The following is a 20,942-nucleotide window of genomic DNA, read 5'->3' as shown; positions in this document are numbered from 1 at the left end:
TGTGAGTTTTATTTTACAGTTGTGATGAGTTCTTCCTGGATTGAGGAATATGACTTATTTATCAACCAATCAATGGGCATGTTACAAATCAGACTACACCTTCAAGAAATATGATTGGTGTCCTATATGAGGTTTTGAGAGGGCAACCTTGGGGGCTTCTCTATCACGTTTCTAATCCTAGAACTTAGACTGACCTATTTAAATGGATCAGATAAAAATTTTAATCATCAGATGAACTTTTCTGTAGTGAAAATGAAAGCACTTAATTGAATAGGAATATTAGAATGTATTATAGTGGTCTAATAACTTTTGGATATTGGATTTTATTCTATTTTATTTTTCATTTTTATGATTAAAGTCTTTAGTGGATTTATCCCAGTGATCTTGACCATTTTTTGGAATGATTTTGGTTTGGAACTCTAGATATATGCTCTATAACCCACAGGGAACAGAAGTCATACACCCACCCATAATACAAACTGTGTATAATGCATCATATCAGTCTGTTACAGTAAAATGTCTCTGAAATGTTATATTTTGTAGTTATGTATAAAATTCGATTTATCGGTTTCTTTTTTGTGATTTCCTATCAAAATATTCAGGAAATGCCAATAAGATACTCAGATACAAAATGCATGTAGTACTGACATTTTACTCTTATGGGTTTTAATTCAGATAAGTGTTACATTTAACATAAACACAGACATATAGCACATGTAATTTTGGTGATACAAATTTTGCAGCCAAAGATGTCTTGATTTGTCAGATAAGATATTGGATTTGTTTTAATTCTTATATAATTAAAACCCAGCAAAACTATATTCTGGATATAGGTTCTATTCCCCACAGTGCGAAGAAGACATACAACTATACCTAATGGAAACTGTTTATAATGTAGCACAAAAAATTGGTATCAAACTATACAAGTTGATATGAGTATCCTTTGAGACTTTTTGACAAAACATTCAAGGAATGGCAATGGGATACTCAGATACAAACTATACCCAATATTATCCTTTTAGGGTTTCGTTGGAGCTTCAGGCTGTATTAAACATCCACATCTTTTCCCTTTCTACATAAGTAGTAATGATGATGCCAAAGATGCATTCACAAAACTTTAGACAATGAAATATATGGGCTTTGTACTTCTGATATAATGACAACAAATACAGATATATACTGGGCATGTGCTTCACTCCCACACTAAGCAGGACATCTACCTACCTATAATGGAAATTATGGAAAATGTAATAATCTAGACTATGATAGTAAAATGAATGTGAAAACCTACTTCCTTTGAATGCTTTTTGCCTTTCTGTTGACCATTAAGCCTCCTTGTGTCAATCTTCATATAATTTGTTCTGATATATTGAGTATCCCTGTTATGAATACAAGAGATATTGGGGAACCATCATCCAGTTAGTCACAGCAGCAGCAGTTTGTGGTCTCACTAGCATACCTGCAGTGAAAGTATTTCTTGTTAGGCCAATAAGGACTACCATCACATTACTGGGGATGCCACGCCCAATGTCTCTGATTGTAGCCTCCATTGTCATGTTGGCAACTGGCCAACCAGATGCTACCAGTTCCAACCCCCAGAATGTGCGAGCCACTGTCAGTCACTCACTCAAACATACTCTACTCCACCCTGCTCTTACAGTGCCAGACCTGCTATTCACTCTTTGGTTATCTTAGCTACAGATGGAACTTCATTTCTCTATGCTACAGAGCTGAGGAAAATAAGAAACCCTACACTTGGTACCTATGAAAAAAGACCATATGTCAGTTCCTCTTTAAGACTTGTTAATATAACTTTCAGGAAATGACAAAACTATACTCTGATACAAAATGTATCTAAAACTGCTCGTCTGCCTTCAGGGATTTCAAGTCAGCTTAGTGTTAATATGCCGACCAACAAATCACATCATTAATTATGCAACAGTATTAAAGTAACTAACCTATGTTTTTAAACAAAGACTATGTGCCACCTAAAATACCTACTTTCTGTCTATAACACTGATATATGGTTGAGATGAAAGTGAAAGAAATAATGTCTACTGTAATACATTTCGGCCTGTTTTCTCAGACATACATATATTGCCACCAAGCCATATCAGTAATGATGATTAAGTAGCTGCCTTTTGTTTTCAAATACAGCTACCCCTCAAAAAGATAAACACTCTCTGCATACATCTGATCTCTGACTGTGAAAAAGTGAAATAAATAATACTTACTATAATGTATTTAATATGTTGCTTTCAGATACATGTGCCACACTCCTGACTAGCCATGTCAAAGACTGACAGTGATCTTGTTATTGCTGTTTGCTTCTACACATCATCTGCTTACTTCAAAAGACAGCTACTTTATATTTTCATACCTGTCATCTGATTGTGATAAAAGTCAAAGAAACATTGGCTACAATAATATATTTCAACTTATTCTCTCAGACACATACAATAATTCCAGCAACCAATATCACTGTTCATTTAACACTAATCACGTAATTGCCCTGAGCTTTCAGAAAAAGTGATTGTACCATACAAAATATAGCCACTTTCTATGCATAGCTTCAATGTAATGAAAGTTAAACAAGTAATGGTCACAGTAATAAATTACAACTTGCTGTTCTTATAGTCACGAACCCACAGTATCCACTCCTTTCTGCTGGCCATATCAATGATTGTTTAATCATGATCAAGTATGTAATGCTTCTTTATTTTCAAAGTCTGTTTCCTCACCTCTTACCCTAGGAATTCCTACATTCTGTTTGACCGTTGGATGCCTGATAGATCAGACTGAAAGAAAAATGTCCTCAGTAATTAAATTTTAAAGTGTCACACTCAGACATATAAACTGCCAGTTTCTGGGAAGTGTTATCAACATTCATCTAACAGTGATAATGTAACCTGAATTCTTTTTCCACACACAGGCTGCCACCCCTTGTCTAACCTCTACATGCTCTATAAAATGTATTACTATTATTGGATTTGTAACTTTAATAAAAGTAGAAACATACTGAGTTTGGCAATAAATTTCAACTTCTGCACTCATATGAATGTACTCCCTACCCTGATAAAATGTAGCAATGATTATCTAACAGTGATCAAATGATTTCCATTTGCTTTCACACAGTCTGCCTCCACACCAGCCATCCTTCATTTTTAGTCCTTGAGCAGATGTCTATCCTCTTTGAAGGAAAATAAATAGAGTCCACAGTGACATATCTCAACTTGCTGCTCCAATATACTGTGCCACCTACCTAGACTGGTGTAATAAAATAAACATAAAAAATAATGGATCACTGTTGTAGGAAGCATGAATTGTCACCATTAACCACATATACAGCTGATATCCTATCAGCACATGTTATTCCAATAATACCAGATAAATAAAATTGCCACTGAAGATTTGAACATCTGCTCCTACTGGCATTTCTAGCAGAGTAGTTAGAGGTCAATGGCTAAATTCTGAGATATGGTTGCTCTGAGCAATCAAGTTCAAGTGATTGAATGAGCAACCATGGACTGCTACTATGTTGCTAGGGAGAAGTAAGAAGTGATGATAATGAATAGCATATTCATTTTCCCCTGGAGAGCACTCTGCTTTGGCTTGTAAGCAGCTGCCCCCCCCCCCACCACACACACACACACACACACACACACACACACACACACATCTTCCACTTTCTCTTATTCCCTTCTGTTAGCAAATAGTATCCATAACTGATCAATACTGTGTGTTTGTTAATTTAAACTATGACCACAGTAGCCTACTGATACAAGGTTATCCTGTTTTTCCACCTGAGAAATTAAGAAATGACTTACAGTTTACAGTCCTTGGTCAATTGTGATTGTTTCTTAACACATACTTGTCTTTGCTTTGTGATAGTTTCCAGCCCTCTCATATGAGCAACTAACAGGGTCTCTACCCGCTTCGCTCCCCACCCTGCCTACTATCCCCTCCCACCCCCAGTGGTCCCACCTTTATTGCACTCAAACCCTTCCCATCTTTCCAACAGCCAACCACAGCGCTAACCCAACACTACCTCCTCCATCTTCCCTTTACTATCACACCTCCTCAACTAACATGTACAAGCATACCTTTCCTATGCTCACTGCATGCACTCTCCTTGCATATCTTACATCCTACCAAAGCTCCATCATTCCCCCACTCAACCACTACCACTGTACTACTACTCACACCACCACTCATGTCTCACCCACACTCAGCTCCCCTCCCACCAGCTCAAGAACCATCCCTATGCACCCCCACATATTCTACCAACTATATTACTCAAACATAAAGCATCCCTACAACTTAACATAGTAACCCTCCCACCATACCTATTACCCACAGAGCACAATCATAAAGTTTCCCCTTATAAACAAACACATTCAAAAACTGAGAAAACTAATAATCTCATGCATATCAAAACTAGCCCTAAGTGGATACATCCACCCCAACCCTGGCCCTACCATCTCCAACCCCAATCCTCATAATCAGACTAGAAACCACAACTTCTCCCATATTACAGCCAATAGAAACCCAAGTGACTTCCTTCTACTAAGCCTAAATATTAGAAGTATATCCAACAAAGTCCATGAACTCCATGCCACCATAGACTTGTACTCCCCAGATATAGTCATCCTGACAGAAACCTGGCTAAAACCTCACATTACCAGTGAGCAAATACTCCCTACAGGTTACGGCATACTAAGAGTAGACCGCTAAACAAAAGGAGGTGGTGTAGCTATAATATTTAAACAGCATCTAAACATCCAGATCTTAAAATCATCAGCTCCACAAATAGGCAATGAAGAAATAATATATACCAACCTCAAAATTAACCAAAACAAAACCATCAACATAATTGGATGCTACTTCCCACCTGGCCAAAACATCCCTCCACTAGAAAACCTCCTCAGCTGGTCTACCCACCATCTCCCCCAAGAAACTATCATCTTAGGTGATTTCAATATTGACTGGCAATCCTGTTCTGGCAACAATCCAGCCCATCATGTACACCTTCATGGCTTCACCCAACTAGTCCAGTCACCAACCAGGATAAATAAAAACTCCAGCAAGCACACTACCCTGGATTGGATACTAGTCAGTAAGAGCCTCCAGTCATATATAACAGGCTGCTTATCAGATAGCCTCAGTGATCACTCCCCAACATTCCTACTCAAAAATACCTATACCAAGCTAAACCTGTCATCTACCGTCAAATACGTAAAAAACTAAACTTTAACCCACTCACATTCATCTCATCCCTCAAAGAATGTAACTGGCATCCTCTAAAGTACCTCAGTCTAGATGACGAGTTGAATTTTTAATACTACCTTCCTGAACATCCTTAATTACCATGCCCCATAAGATTTTCCAGAACCAAAGCACAACCCTCCCCATGGCTACAGAAAACCACTAAGTCAGAAATGAAAAACAGGGATAAAGCCTGGGAGCACTGGCAAAACCAAAACCCCTCAGCTCGACAGAAATTCCTAGAACTACGCAATAGAGTCAAAAAGCTAATAAAACAGGACAAATTCCAATACTACCAGTCTGCCCTAGATTCCTCACAACACAGCCCCAAACAATTCTGGTCCTCCATAAACTCCATCCTCCACCCAGGTAAAGTCAGTACCCCTCCTCCTAACATCCCTCACTCCTCAGAAAATATTGCTACCTCATTCAACACACACTTCACCCAAACCATACTATCACTAGCTAAACAGCACAACCCCCCTCCCCTCCAACCCACACCTTCAACTAGTAATCTCCCCACTGCCTTCTCTTTTTCTCCTGTACCTACCTCCAACATAAAAAAAACTCTTAACTAAACTTAAACCCACCAAATTAGCAGCAGACAACCTCCCAAGTGAATACCTACAAATCGCAGCTGATACTCTGGCCTACCCAGTATCCATCTTGATTAACCGATCACTGTCAGAAAGTTATGTTCCCACACTGTGGAAAGTATCACATATAATTCCCCTCCACAAAGGCAGACCCTCCACAGAATTAACCAATTACCGCACCATAGCTATTCTCTCTCCACTCTCCAAAATACTAGAGAGATGCATACACTCTCAGGTCTCAGACTACCTACTTACTAACAACCTCCTTTCCAGTATTCAGCATGGTTTCCGACCAAACCATAGCACCACCACTGCCTTACTCTCCTTTACTAACACTAGCATAAAAACAATGGCTATCTCTCCTCTACTACTTTCCTAGACCTATCTAAAGCATTTGGCATGGTCCCACACAAACAACTTATCTCTGTCCTCAATAACCTATCCTTCTCACAATCAGTCACCAACTGGTTTCAGAGTTACCTATCTGACCGCCAACAATCCATTGTATGGCAGAATGACATATCTCCCCAACTACCTGTCTCCATAGGGGTTCCCCAAGGATCCATCCTTGGACCCCTACTCTTCTCTGTTTACACCAATAATCTAGCCTCTGCCACCAAACATGGCACACTCATACAATACGCAGATGACTCTGCTCAGCTCAGTCCCTACCCAAACTGCAAAAAGTCACACAGGAAGCCTTTTCCTCTGTTGAAACATGGTTATCCGATGCCCAATTAATACTCAACCCAAACAAAACTAAAATACTCATCTTCCAACCCACCAAACATACTCAAAACAACTCTCACTTTAACATCACAGCAAAATACACCACTATATACCCAACTGAACACACCAAATTGCTAGGAGTGGAAATAGACAATAAACTAAAATTTGACATTCACATATCCATGACCATAAAAAAAGTCCACAAAAAACTAGGAGCGTTATACAGAAATAAGCAATTTCTCATCAAAGCAGCAAAGATTTCAATAGCAAATTCCCACCTTATCTCCACCCTACTTATGCCTCTCCAATATATACCAACCTAAGGCAATGTGATCTAAACAAGCTAGAGACCTGCTACAACAAAATCGCCAAATTCGCCAGAGGGGCATCCTACCGTAGTCTCCACTGTCTCTCACTTGCTGAACTGGGCTGGCTTGAACTCCTTCAACTCCTTCAGTGGTATCAACTCTCATTCGCCCACAAACTAGTAAACCGTCCACTAAATGTCCCATCCCTCCAGAATCTACTCCAACCCTAGCGCACCACCAGACCACTAAGATCCAGCAACAAAAATCACTTGCAGATCACTAAAGCCAATAACTCTGCTGGTGAAGCACTATTCTCTTGCGCCATAGCCAAGTTATGGAACTCACTTCCACCCACAATTACCTCCGTACCATCATGCACCCACTTCAAAACTTTACTAAAAGCGCACCTAAAAACATGCTGGCTATGCCCTTGCAACTCCCACTCTAATATCATCCACCCCATCCAACCACTACCTTTCTTTCCACTCCACTAACTACCTTGATTATAGCAAGCTCAGATGCTCATAAGCCTAGTACTTATTATACAGCAGGAACTTCTCATTGTAACATTTGTTAATGTCTGTTATGTACTTCACAGATAAAGATTCTAGTTGTCTACTGATGTACTATGTTCTTCATCTGTAAATATGTTGTAAGTAATTGCTATGTTAAATTGTTAATCGCTATGTAATCCAATGTAACTACTGTCTGTTTATTTTACTGTGGAGCTTTTCTCCCCGGGCCTCCGCTGAAAATGGACCTATGTCCAGTCGGACACTCCCGGTGAACAAATTTAAATAAATAAATAAATAAATAAATAAAAAATACTGCCTCATTTCTGGGTTGGATTCTTCTTGTATTTTAATGGGAAGCTTTAAGTGAATTGTTGGTTAGTATACTTAATGTATTGAAATATTTGCAGGTACAGTGTGATGTGTGTGCCTGCATGTATATGCATACATTTTAATGCTCAGTCAATATTGCCTGTGAGTAAAGAGGGTTCTACTTTGGTGGTGGGATACCTCCACTGCTGGTTTGACACCATCCCTCATGGATCCATGATCTTTCATTGAGGAGGAAAGACAGGGAGGGGCAATCATACAGCAACCAGGTAAACATTTGTTATTAATGCAAGGAGATATGATTTTGAAAGGGACAAATGTTCAGTCACTAAGTATCTGCACATCCCTCCTCTTAGTGTTATCATTTTACACATCAGGAACTTTGCAATACATTTTCAGGTATGGGTGCCCTGGCATTGCTAAAAACATTAATCCATCCTCCTGGAAGTAGAAGTGGCCGCAATCATTTGCTCCACTAGCCCATCCAGCAAACGCCTTCAGTGAGACATCCCACTACTCTTTTCTGGCACCCCTGTGGTCATAGTAAGGAGTCTATTACACTACATAATGGAGCATTCTCAGTGTAGTTAAAATAGGAATTTTATTTAATTGGGCTGATTCTCTGCTGGAAGTCAACCTGGTATCAGCCATTTCACCCCCCACCCCACACAGATCTTCCACTGAGTCAAACCCTCCAGTTTAAGGAAAGTTTTTGAAACATTCCAAGACAATGGTTATGGATATTAAGGCCACACATACAGATTGTTCAGCTCCAGTTTTTCTTCTCAACATAAGCTGCTGTAGAGGATGAACTGTAACTTGTGTTCACGGTACATGATGTGGGAGTGATTATTAATGACAGGCTAATGTTTAGAGATTAGATCTCAGCAACTATCAAAATCTTCCTCTTTTTAGTTAAAAACTTCACTATAGCCAATCACCTTATTTCACTGCTGATTTCCCTATTCTGCTCCTGTCTGTACTACAACTCTTTGTACCTGGGGTTTCTGAATTCAGAACTTGGTCACCCACAGCTTGTGCAGAATTATGCAAGCCAGCTACTAAATGGGGTCACAAAGTCCTATCCCATTACACTATCTCTGTGGGGATTGCTATGGCTTTCACTCAGGTCATGTATTGCCTATAAAGCTCTAATTATAGTTTACCTGTCTCAGGACATTGGGGTCCCCTATCTGTATAATGTGCTGAGCTATAGTCAGTTGATCCTGTCCATGCATTCTGCATTCCAGGGGTTATTAGTAGCTTGATCATATATACACCAAGGTCTACACCTCAGGAATCTACTGCCTTGTTATTTCTGAGGGTCTCAAACAATGGGAATGTTCAAACACTCCTTAAAGTCTTGTGTTGAAGTGAGGTTTTGATTGACTTTTGCTCAATCATGATTGCCTACAATGTTCTCTCTTTTTTTTGGTTTTGTTGTTTAAATCCATTTTACTGATATGTGTGTAGATAGATAGATAGATAGATAGATAGATAGATAGATAGATAGATAGATACATTGTATTTGAAGATTGCTTAGGTTCAAGCCCTTGGGGAAAAAAACTTGAAGCTGAAGGTGAACTTGAAGTTGAAATCTGTTCAGCAGAAAGCAATGACTTACAGATTTACTTAGAATTCTAGTGCTTAACTGAATGAACCTTACTAAACAGAAAACTACACAACTCATTAATGCTGTTTAATTATTACTGCTGTGTTACCAATAAAGTATTTTTGTACTAAAAGTCAAAATAATCTCTTACCCATCAGACACGTCCTTTCCAGTCATGTTTATCACACTTCTCACTACGACTCCGTTTAACTTTTGGAATGGAAGTCGATTATAAAAGTTCTTTACTTTTCCTTCTAAGGCAACTATATAATTAGCAAAAATAATAATTAAAAAAACAATAATAAGAACATTTCATATTGCATCATCTTAGTAGCTGCATTTCACACACTGTAGTATTAGTTTGTTACAAGCAATTCTTGTTAGCTGTATAGTGAATCTTAATATGAAGTATTATTTTTCACTACTGTCTTTTCCACTTTATCCTTAACTTCTTGTACATTTCTTCATTTCATAAGAGGTGTGTGTGTGTGTGTGTGTGTGTGTGTGTGTGTGTGTGTGTGTGTGTGTGTGTGTGTGTGTGTGTGTGTGTGTGTGTGTGTGTGTGTGTGTGTGTGTGTGTGTGTGTGTGTGTGTGTGTGTGTGTGCGTCTGAGTTGGGTGTTGTTACACATGATCTTTCAATGTAATTTCTGAGTCATAGGTTCATAGGTAGGTACTAGGCTATCGGCCCTAGGGCCCATACAAGCCTAGCCAAAAATGTACCCTGGCTTTCGCCACCCAAGAAAATTATTTTCCTGTGCCCCTGTTGAGCAGAGCCACAGAAGTGATCCCCGGGGTGAATTTCCCATTTCCCATCCAATCATCAAGATTTTTCTTGAAGAGTGCTAATGAGGAGCTCTGTTTGACATAGATAGGTAGTCTGTTCCAGAGTATGGGAAGTCTCTGGGACAGGAATCTATCCCTCCAGCATGTTCTGTTTATTGTGGTGACAAAGTTTAGGTTCCTAGAGCATGTAGCTCGGAGGGATTGGGATTTCTTTAAGTGGAGCATGTCCAACAGCTCTGGGTTTGACATAGCTTTGTATGTTAGGCAGACATCGCCCCTGTGTACGCGATACACGATGGAGTAAAGCTGTAGTTATTTGAGATGGACTGCATAGGGCATGTGTTTGAGGCCAGTAATCCTCTTTGTGAGGTATTTCTGTGGTCTTTCCAGTTGTTGTAGATGTCTTGTGAGGTACATACCAAAAGGGGCGTTGTACTCTATAATGGGTCTAATGAGTGATGAGTAGATCATATTCATATTACTCTTTGAAAAATCTTGATACATTTGCTAAGTGAAACTGATTTGCTTTTAAACAAAAAAAATAAATAAAAATAAAAAAAGTTCAAATCCAAAACCCTGGGTAAGTAGGGGTGCAAGCCCTCTATACCTTTTTAACTTAAATAACCTATTCTAAGGTCATACAACTTCAGACTACTTAAAATACATAAACATTTGGTTGATCCTCCTTTTAGACCAATCGTAGCTAGTCAGGGTAATAAAACAAAGTCAATGCCAATTTGCGTTGATAACTTCCTACAGAAACTAGTAGTAATGAATGAGGCTTTTGTCAAAGTCTCCTTTGATTTTATACAAAGCATTTCCAATGCAAAAGTGAAAGAGGCAGACTTCTTGGTAGTTGCAGACATTGTTTCCTTGTATACAGTGATACCAAATTTAGAAGAATTGGAGTTGTACAGCAAGATGCCATATTCTTGTAAACTATAAACTACTTCTCAGTACAGATCATTTAATTATTTTGAATTTTTTTATCATTTGTTGACCAGGAAAGTCTGATTAGAACAGAGCCTATTTTCAGTGGAGACCGAGGGAGAAATGCTCCAGATGCATGTCTTTAGAATGTGGGATGAAACAAAAGTACCCATAGGAAACCCACGCAAATGCAGAGAGGACATGCAGACTCCACACAAAAGGCATCTCAGCTGAGAATCAAACAAGAGAACCTGTTGCTGTGGGGTGACAACATTAACCACTGAACCACTGTGTCACCAATTTGATTTGCAGTTTTTCAAGCAGTTAAATGGAATAGTGATGGGTATTGCTATGGTTACACTAACTTGTATATGCCCAGCTGCAAAAGATAATTCTGTTTTTTTTTTTCAAGCAAATTGTTGTTCATAAATGTTTTATTGATGATATATTTATTTTATGGAGAGGGAATTAAAATGATTTGATAATTGTTTATTCAATATTTAAACTGTGTTATTAACTTTTAAAGTTCTACTTTTAAGTACAAGAGTCCTTCTGTCAATTTCCTTGATTTAATAGTTTACAAAGAAAATGCATTTTTGACTGTTAAGATTCATAAGAAGGATAATGTGCAAAGTAACGTGCATTTTAAGAGTACAGATCCAAAATGTTTAAAAAAGAATATTGTTAATAGGCAGTTCATCAGAGCCAGTAGTTAACTGATGATAAAGCTTATTATGAAACAGAGAGTTTATCATTAATCAAAAAAAAAAATGTTACAGATACGATCCTAATGATTTAGTGGAAAGAATATATAAAGAATGCCTCTTCTGAGGGATAATGAAGAGATGGAGGAAAATGTAAAGGATTACAATATAGCCTTGTTATTAATTAATTCAATAGATAGTACAGTATTAAAAAAGTAGTAAAATAATTGGAGCTTTTTAACAAATGTTCCAGATATATGTAAATGGACTGGTGAAGAGCCTTGTTTTATAAAAAAGAGGAAGCAATCTCAAAAACATCTTCCAGTCAGGACTCAGCATTTCTTCTCATAGTGGTAATAGAAGTAATTCTGGCATGTATAAATGTTTAGCATGCAGCTACTGTAGGTATGTGAAAGAGTGGACATCAGTTTCTATTATTAGTAGAAAGGCTGATGTTAGCATTTTTGTTAGTTACAATTGCAAATCTAAGTTTATAGTTTATGTTGTGAGGCATTTTATGTGGGAAGAAGTGTGAGGGAGTTCTACCACAGAATACATAAGCATTTGCATGCATTTGAAATATTAGATACTACCAATGCATTAGGAAAATATGTATTAAAGTGTAAAAATAACACGTGAACATGGATAAATTTGTGTTTTCTATAATAGAGCAGGTTAAAAATGTTGATGGTAGGTTTGATGCAGAAACTTAATTGGAAAAAACATGTTTGGCAGCTTAAATGGGAAGCTTGATGTTTTTCCTAATATGAATGACAAGGAAAACTTTAAATGTTTCGGAAAAGGAAAGGACTGAAGCACTAGCCATATAAGGCTATTGAGTTAAATTACTATGTTATCTTAATGGGCTATATTTAAGGAGTTTTAATTGTATTTTATAGTTTCCCTGATGAAGTTCCAGTAAAGGAACAAAAGCACTTACAAATCATTATTAAATTTGTGTGTGTGCATTTATTCAGTCATTTCATTTTGATTTTGACTTTTTGACAGCTTGTGAGTCCCCTGACTGTTTTTGTTTTTAGTACATATTATGGGCAGCCCTGGCACTCTGAGTTTTTCTCATCAAATATAGATAACTTTTATAAAATATACTTGTGCTTTTACAAAAACAGCTCTTACATTCTAATGCCGATCCTGTTCTACATATTTGTGCCCAATTTTCATTTCTCCAATAATCCTCTCTCCCCTTCCAATCCTGCCTATCTCTCTTTTCTCTCTCTCTCTCTCTCTCTCTCTCTCTCTCTTAATATGTCCATTTCCTTCGGCTATCAACTACTGACCTCTCTATCAGTCTTGCCATGTAGCTGTACCGATTAGATCCACTTGCTGCACTGGCTTCTCTGCCAACTTTTACAAGCTGTCTTCAACTCAGCCCTTTTTCTTTTCTGAATTTCCTCCATCAGCACTCTTACAACTGAAATCTCTGGAACCCTATATGATGTCCAACATTTTGTGATGTCCTTCTTAGATACCACCATATGTAGGAGTAATATCTTCCTCTCAGACAGAGTCAGTGCAGCCACTGGTGCCAACCCCGGTAACATTTCCATAAAGCTTACTTCCTTCTCAAATATTCAAGTGACCATGTTCTTGTACCTTATTTTTTAATCCCGCTAAATCTGAGCAACCTCAGAAGACATGATTTCGTGCCCCGCTAGCCGGTCTATTGCATCTCCAGCAGTCTGAGGATACCCTAGGGAACATTTTAGAGATACTAAATTGTGTATGTAAAAATATTTATGTGAGCATTTCCATGTAAAGATTTCGAACTTCCTGCTTTTTGTGGCATAACTTTTTAACTCACATCATCCATGTTGCTTTCAAGATGAGTAAAGACTTAATACCCATTTGCTTTATCCTTTTATGAGCCCAGCTCATCTTCTCTTTAGTTACAAATTCTCTGATCTACTCTTGATTAGCAAGTCTACAATATTTGGTTTTAGGATATCCTTTTCAGAGTACATCTCTTGCCTTCTCACTGACAGATTTAAACTTACTAATTCTAGTCTATGTCCCTCTATCAGACCAGTTTCCTCTTGTATTGCTCCACATGTCTTCCATTCTGATCCACTCCTTAATTGTCCCCAATATTTTATTCTAGTGTCTTTTCTCTGCCAACCTTTACAAGCTTCTTTTTTTGCAAGCCAGTAGTTCCCACTGGGTAGAATATACTTTCTCCATGGCTTTATATCTGTTTGGGTTTAATAGTTTACCAACAGCTATTTCCACCTGCTTCAGTGGAGAATATATTCTACGCATATCCAATAGTCCATCCCATATCCTCATCTGCTGTCTCCCATCCTATTTATAAGCTGAGTCACCACACTCTTCCACCTAATGGAATAACTGCATTGCTATAAATATTTCAAGTTGTGCAGCTAGGAAATAACTAATTGGGTGTGGGAGACCCAGTTGACTCTATTACTATGCTATATTGGGTGTGAGAGACCCAGTCGACTCTATTACTATGCTATATTGGGTGTGGGAGACCCAGTCGACTCTATTACTATGCTATATTGGGTGTGAGAGACCCAGTCGACTCTATTACTATGCTATATTTGGTGTGAGAGACCCAGTCGACTCTATTACTATGCTATATTGGGTGTGAGAGACCCAGTCAACTCTATTACTATGCTATATTGGGTGTGGGAGACACAGTTGACTCTATTACTATGCCATATTGGGTGTGGGAGACCCAGTCGACTCTATTACTATGCTATATTGGGTGTGGGAGACCCAGTCGACTCTATTACTATGCTATAGTGGGTGTGGGAGACCCAGGCGACTCTATTACTATGCTATATTGGGTGTGGGAGACACAGTCGACTATATTACTATGCTATATTGAGTGTGGAAGACCCGGTCGACTCTATTACTATGCTATATTGGGTGTGGGAGACCCAGTCGACTCTATTACTATGCTATATTGGGTGTGGGAGACTCAGTCGACTCTATTACTATGCTATAACTTTCCTATCACAGGAGACTTGATGCTTTGCTCCCCCCCAAAAAAAAACTCAGTATAAAACCCCTTTAGGCAGCTCTTGAGGTAATGTTTGAAATCCATATAAACAAGGGGGCAAGATAAAGTAGATAATTGCAGATATCCTCTGATCCAGGCTGAGTGAGAGGAGCTTCCACCTCAGAATGTCTCCCCTAGTTATTTCCAATGCCTTACTATATGTCTTCTCCATAGCTTGTTTCAAAGACTCTCCTATCCAGACTCCAAGTACTTGACATACATTTGCTTCTGAAAACCTGCCTGTAGCTCTATAGTGGAGTATAAAATATGTGTCTTCTTTATATTTACCTTATATCCTGAAATTGTTCTGAACATTTTTTAGCAGATGATAGTAACATTCCAGGTCTGCCCTCAAGTCCTCTTGGAAGATCACTATATCATCCACATATAGGACTATTTTGTGTTGCAACTCTCCTATACTATAGCTTCTGATGCAACAGTTTTAATGAGCTCTGCCAGTGGTTCTATATAGAGAGCAAAGAGTATCAATGACAGAGGGGAGACCTGCCTGGTATCCCTTGATACTGGAAGGGTTTTGACAATCCAGTGACAGATTTTTCCCTTCGCTTTTAGTATTTTTGAGTAAAGCATGGCCCTTATTATATTCTCAAATGTCTATTGCCCCCCACCCACAAAACTTGCCTAATCTATGTTCCTCAACAAAGGAATAAATTCCGTTAGTCTAGTTGCAAGGATTGTCATAAATAGTTTATTTATAATTATGTTTCAGTTTTGATATTTGCCTGTAAGAGGTCAGCAGCTCCCTATCCTTCCCTTTATGTATAATTGTGATTATTGCCTGCTTTCAAGATGCAGATACCACCTTGATGTCCATAAAGTGTAATACAGGGGTCCCCCAACTATTCCCACAGGATCTATGGTAGTCCTTCAGAGTAGGGTGCATTTCCAGAAGCTTGTCTGGACAATACATTGCTAATTTCCCCCTGTCTAATAAGAGCAACTAATTCTTCAGCTTGAGGAATGTCTAAGTTTGGAGCTCCAAGCCCTCCAATAGTTGATCCTTCGACCCTGTCCATAATTCTGCCTCAGGATTTACAGAGTAAAACCATGAAAAACTTGAATTCTTCAAGTATGTCTGGGAGAGGTGTCCTTAGCTTAGCCCATGTCTGAAAACATAAGATATTCACTGGTGCTTTCTGCATGCTTCTGCCTTAATGATTAGAATTTTCTGTTATTCTGGGGAGTCTTGGAAAAAAAACAGTTTTTCCAGCCCTCCCTCTTAGCCTTTAATTATTTGCATCTATTCTCTTATCTCTTTCCATTCTGCCTTTCAACTCCGTAATCTTTAGCTTTGTAACTGCTATTTTCATTTTTGCATGTCTCCAGTCTGTCTGAGAATACTGTTTTATGTGCTGAACTATATTACCCTAAATCTGGTCCCATTTCTCTGTTAGTCTAACACCCCCTCTATCCTCACTAATTGCACTTTCAGCATCTTATCCAACATGACCTACCTGCACCTTAATTTGAAGGCTTTACTTTTCAGCTAATATAAAGGACATCTTCAATGCCTCTAAACACCTATCCTTAATGAGCATCTCATCTCACTAATCGGAGAGTGATCAGGAAGCATTGCTAATGGTTTCCATCTTGTCCATCATAAATCTTACACTGAAATCTGACCTCCTGCTAATCTGGCTGATGTCCCTAACTTTCCTGAGACATATGTGTGCTCCTGCTGTGTTGTCTCCTTATCTACTAGGTCCAAGAAAACCACACTATTTGGATACCTAGCTACATATCTACCTGTTCTTTTCTGCATAAATATTACATATCTACCTGACCTTGTTGTCCTTTTCTTTCTTGGCCCCTTGCTTACATCCTCTGTTGATATTATTGCTTTCAGTCCCATACACAGATTATCACCCCCTCTGCAAATGTATCACTTTTAACATTATTTTCCTACATTCCCTTTTAGAGGGGCCTGGGAGTAAATATAAAGAAATCAGAGTTATTTTCCTACCTACCAACCACCCCTTGATTGCTATATATCTACCTTCTTCATCTTGTTACCATCTTGAATGTTGAGATGAAATCCTGTCTTTATCAGTATTGTTGTACCATTTTTCCTCACTCCCTGGTAAGAAGAGCAGGCCCCCTTTACCCACCTTTTGTTGAACATTCTTTTGTATTCCTCTTCCTAAAATGAGTCTCTTGAATGGCTAACTCTGTCAATGGGAGTGTCCTTCTCCTATCCAGATTAACCTTCCCATCACGTTCCATTATACTACCTTTAAACAATTCATCATAAATCTTCTGCCAAGGGCTTTCCCCCATCTAACTTCAGGGGGCTCCCTTGTCTTTTGCCCCCTTTCAGGGATATATCTTATGTGACTTTTTTTTTTTTTTTTAGATATGCCTGTTTTCATCCCCTCCTGAGAGGTTAGGCTATAACTTGACCTCTGGACCGAACTTTGCTCTGTCAATGTTTTCGCCAGTTTTAGCACAAGTAAATAGCAAATATGTACACTTTCCCATACTGTTCAACTAAGTCATTTGTTTCGCCATAATGAATATTTTATAACAGTTCAATGACCACACATAAACTAATAGAAAGTAAAGAAAAAATTGTAAGATTTTCAGCTCCCAGGCAAAAACTGTCTACACTATTTCTGCCTAAAAAATAGTAGCTGTAATCATAAGTAAATTTAACTGCCTGTTCAACTCTCAGTCCTTTTTTATTAGTCTCTCATTTACTGTAACCATTACGTTTCCTTCAGTGACCAATATACACTTTTTCCCAGTACATTCTTCCCTATACTGTCCCTTTCACAGGAAGATATATGCTGCGAGCACAGTAAGAAGATATCCCCATAGAGGGTTCAAGCCTTCCTTGTCAAGTATGAGTTTTTTTCCTTTAAAATAACATGAACTTGGTATCTGCTGAATAGTTTGGCTAACTTCTTCCACTCCACTCCTGTCACATATATTCCTTTTTTTAATCCATTTTCTATTGGCTGATCAAGTCACAAGTCCCTACAAAAACATTTGTTTTTCTTAAGAGTGCACTGTTTGTTCTTTTACAATGCCCAAAATGATCCTTATGTTTTTAGTCATTCAAAGAACTTGCTGCTGCGGAGACAATTAGTTCCTTCTCACCTTCTTTATCTTGTTAAACACCTCCAGTATATTTATATCTAACCTTTGCAAAGATTGGGCAATGTGGCTGTCTCACGCCTCTTTGCATGGTCTCCTCCAGTGGCATGTGTATCTGTGTCTGAGCCTGTTCTGCACAGATGTCATCATCAAGTGTTCCCTCCCTGCCCTCTCTCTTAAAAAATGTTCTTGTTCCTTGTAGTCTAGGAAAGTTTTCTACCTCTTGGCAGAAAGACAGTCTCAGGTACATTGAGCACTAGAGTCAAAATATTACTTTCTGTTGCTTACTCTTTATGATGCTGCCACCAACTAATCACTGTCCAGGAAAACCAGCTGTTCACTGACCAAGCACGTTTCCCTGGTTTCCAGATTTTGGATAGCACTTTTTTCATTGCATAAGTCTCAGTTCTTGCAATACTATGTCTTGGCTTATCTCCCCTTCAATTCAACCTTCTCAGATGAAAACGATGGGCCCCCTTTCCAATCTTAGTGAACTCTCTGGGAGAACAGTCCACCTTGCCAAGTTCCTTTGAAGAAATGCCACACAGACTGTTCCATTAATCCTTTCTGGCAGCCCTATAATTCAGATTTTTTCCACCATGATCGATCCTCAAAGTATATTTGTTTTTTCATCAGTACATCATATTTTCCTTCCAGGTCTGCCATATTATCTTGGAGGGCTGCATTCTCCTTCTAGAGTGCAGAGAAACCATCCAAATGTTCCATTACGACCTATACCACCTCTTATTGGTACTTTCCAAATAAGCATCAAATTTATTTATTTTTTGCATTTTTGAAGGATTATGTGTAAGTCTGACTGTGGTGGGGGTGGTCTCTTGCATCATACAAACTCTTGCCATAGGAGGAATCTTTTTGCCATTTCTCATACCTGGCAGCTTTCTCTTGCTGAGATCCTCCATGCTCACTTATCTTCTTTTTTTGTTTCTTCTCCTTCTTTGACAGCCAGCTCTCCACTCCTTATTTTAATGACTTGGATTTATTTATGTATCTCTAGCATTGTACACTATTCATATGTTTTTCTTCTTTTTATTTTAGAACTGATCAGAAAGCTTACATTATCTAATGAGCCATACTGGAGCTGCAAACCTCAAGGATTTCTGTTCAAACTCTACTCAAAAAGCTGACAGCTGGGTATTCAAAACAACAGATCCTTCGCAATCATCTTGTCCCTAGTGCAGCTCCACTTAGGATTGAAGAATCACAAAGTATGATGTCTTTTGATGAGTCATGATGCATATCAGTCTCCTATGAAACCTATCAATGTTTTGTACAAGTGTTTCACAAGAAGATCTTGTACATCTAAACTATATCTACTGCAACTGTTGGCACTTTCATAGCTGTGAGTGCCTTCCCCTTACTCCTTCCTGGCAACTTATCTTTTACTTGAGGTCCGAATAAGAGGAATCCATCATATGCAGCACTGGTGGAAGATGCCTTGAAACATTTCACAAAGCCACAGAGCCACACCCAGGCATGCTTCCTCATTTTTATGCCACACACAGCTGCCATCACTATTCATTGCTATGTTATGGTTGAGCCACATGGAGTGCAATGATATGCTGCAATTGTTATTATCTAGGACTGTTAATTTGTGGTTTAGGTCACATTGGAGCAGCTTCTTCAACATATCTAATGTTTTCTCATCTAGTTCCCATTGAAAACATTTCATGTATGTCAGGTAAGAGAGTGCTTGGATGCAGAATGTACTTAATGCACAATAAAACTTATCAAGATAATCCATGGCCTGAGATGGCGGCAGCTGCCTCCACAATGGAATTTGCAAGAGAAGACTTACATAATAGCTGTCTGCCCTCGGGAGACCAGAGGATCTTAGCTCATTTCCTTGGGATAAGCTCAGCCATGTTGTGTTCTCATCACAAACTTTCCAATATCAAGTTGATGAAGTGACTAGTAAGAGTGGACATCCAAGACATAGGAGGGACAGGAGCAAAACATGTCCTGTATAATTTTTTTTTCAGGAGAGATTTGGTGTTGGCCAAGACCCTTTCTGTATTATGGGTTCAAGAATCTCATCAAACTTGGGTTCATCAGAAGGGGACTGGGCACTGACACCATGTCCTGGCTATTTGCTGCCAAATTCAAAACTTTTAGTTTCCAGAATCTCCATGGTAATTTCTGGATTTGGGTAAATGGATTATATTATGATTTAGACATCTAAGGGGTCTGAAGAGAAACTATTGTGTAATGATCGAGGAAAGTGCTGGACTCTTGTTTCTTTCTGAAATAAGTTATGTGTGGTTTAAGGTGATTATTAAAACATGCGTCAGTTCTAACCAATTTAGGTGATGATGTATTATACAATGATGAGTTTGGTGAGGCTCATTTACTGCAAATTTTACAATGTTATTATATGCTTTTTCCTCCAAGTCTGAGTAGACAGATTTCGAGAATGCTGACTGACGTGGTTGAAGAAGAGAGGTATGTTGGAAGAGGTAATGTTTGTTCAATCTGCTTTTATTCTATGTCAGTTAGGTAAGGTTTAACATTTGTAGAGCAGACCTAGGTATCTGTATGTATGATAAGTGATGTAGTCTATGTGTTTGCTAAAATATAGTTTGTGGTCAATAGAGATTCCAAGTAGTTTGGTGTGGTTGACTTGTTTGATAGGTATTTTAGAGGGGTAAGTAATGGAAATGGTGCCAGGGCCAAGTAAAACAAGTTTTGTTTGTTTTTTTTTTGGTATTTAAAAGTAGCTGGGTGTTGGATAGCCCATATTACTAATGGATAAAGGTTTCTTGGGTAATATGCTGTAGTGAATTGTGGGAAGGGGCACTGCAGATGATGGCTTTTCATTATTCATGCTGCATATCACTCTCCTATGAAAACTATCAACATTTTGTAGAAGTGTTTCACCAGTATGTTCTGCCTGCAAAGAAGATCTTGCATATCTAAACTATATCTACTGTGACCGTTAGCACTTTCAACGAATTTGGAAAATCATAAATAATGTATTAAAAACAAAGTTACAAAAA

The 20,942-nt window shown here is 38.5% G+C and overlaps 1 protein-coding gene across 1 annotated transcript in view; it reads right to left on the bottom strand.

Moving 5' to 3' along the window:
• Positions 1–20,942, bottom strand: part of TG (thyroglobulin) — a 2,464,750-nt gene that overhangs the window by 1,467,515 nt on the left and 976,293 nt on the right. The window contains exon 32 of the mRNA XM_044066937.1: positions 9,504–9,615. Within this exon, the coding sequence (XP_043922872.1) occupies positions 9,504–9,615 (112 nt within the window). The remainder of the gene's footprint in view (positions 1–9,503; positions 9,616–20,942) is intronic.

Source organism: Protopterus annectens, chromosome 3.part1 (genome assembly GCF_019279795.1).
Source record: "Protopterus annectens isolate FY-2018-M chromosome 3.part1, PAN1.0, whole genome shotgun sequence".
In the NCBI taxonomy this organism is placed as follows: Eukaryota; Metazoa; Chordata; order Ceratodontiformes; family Protopteridae; genus Protopterus; species Protopterus annectens.
Note: the sequence above shows the minus strand (reverse complement) of the source record. Positions and strands in the feature narration are given on the sequence as shown.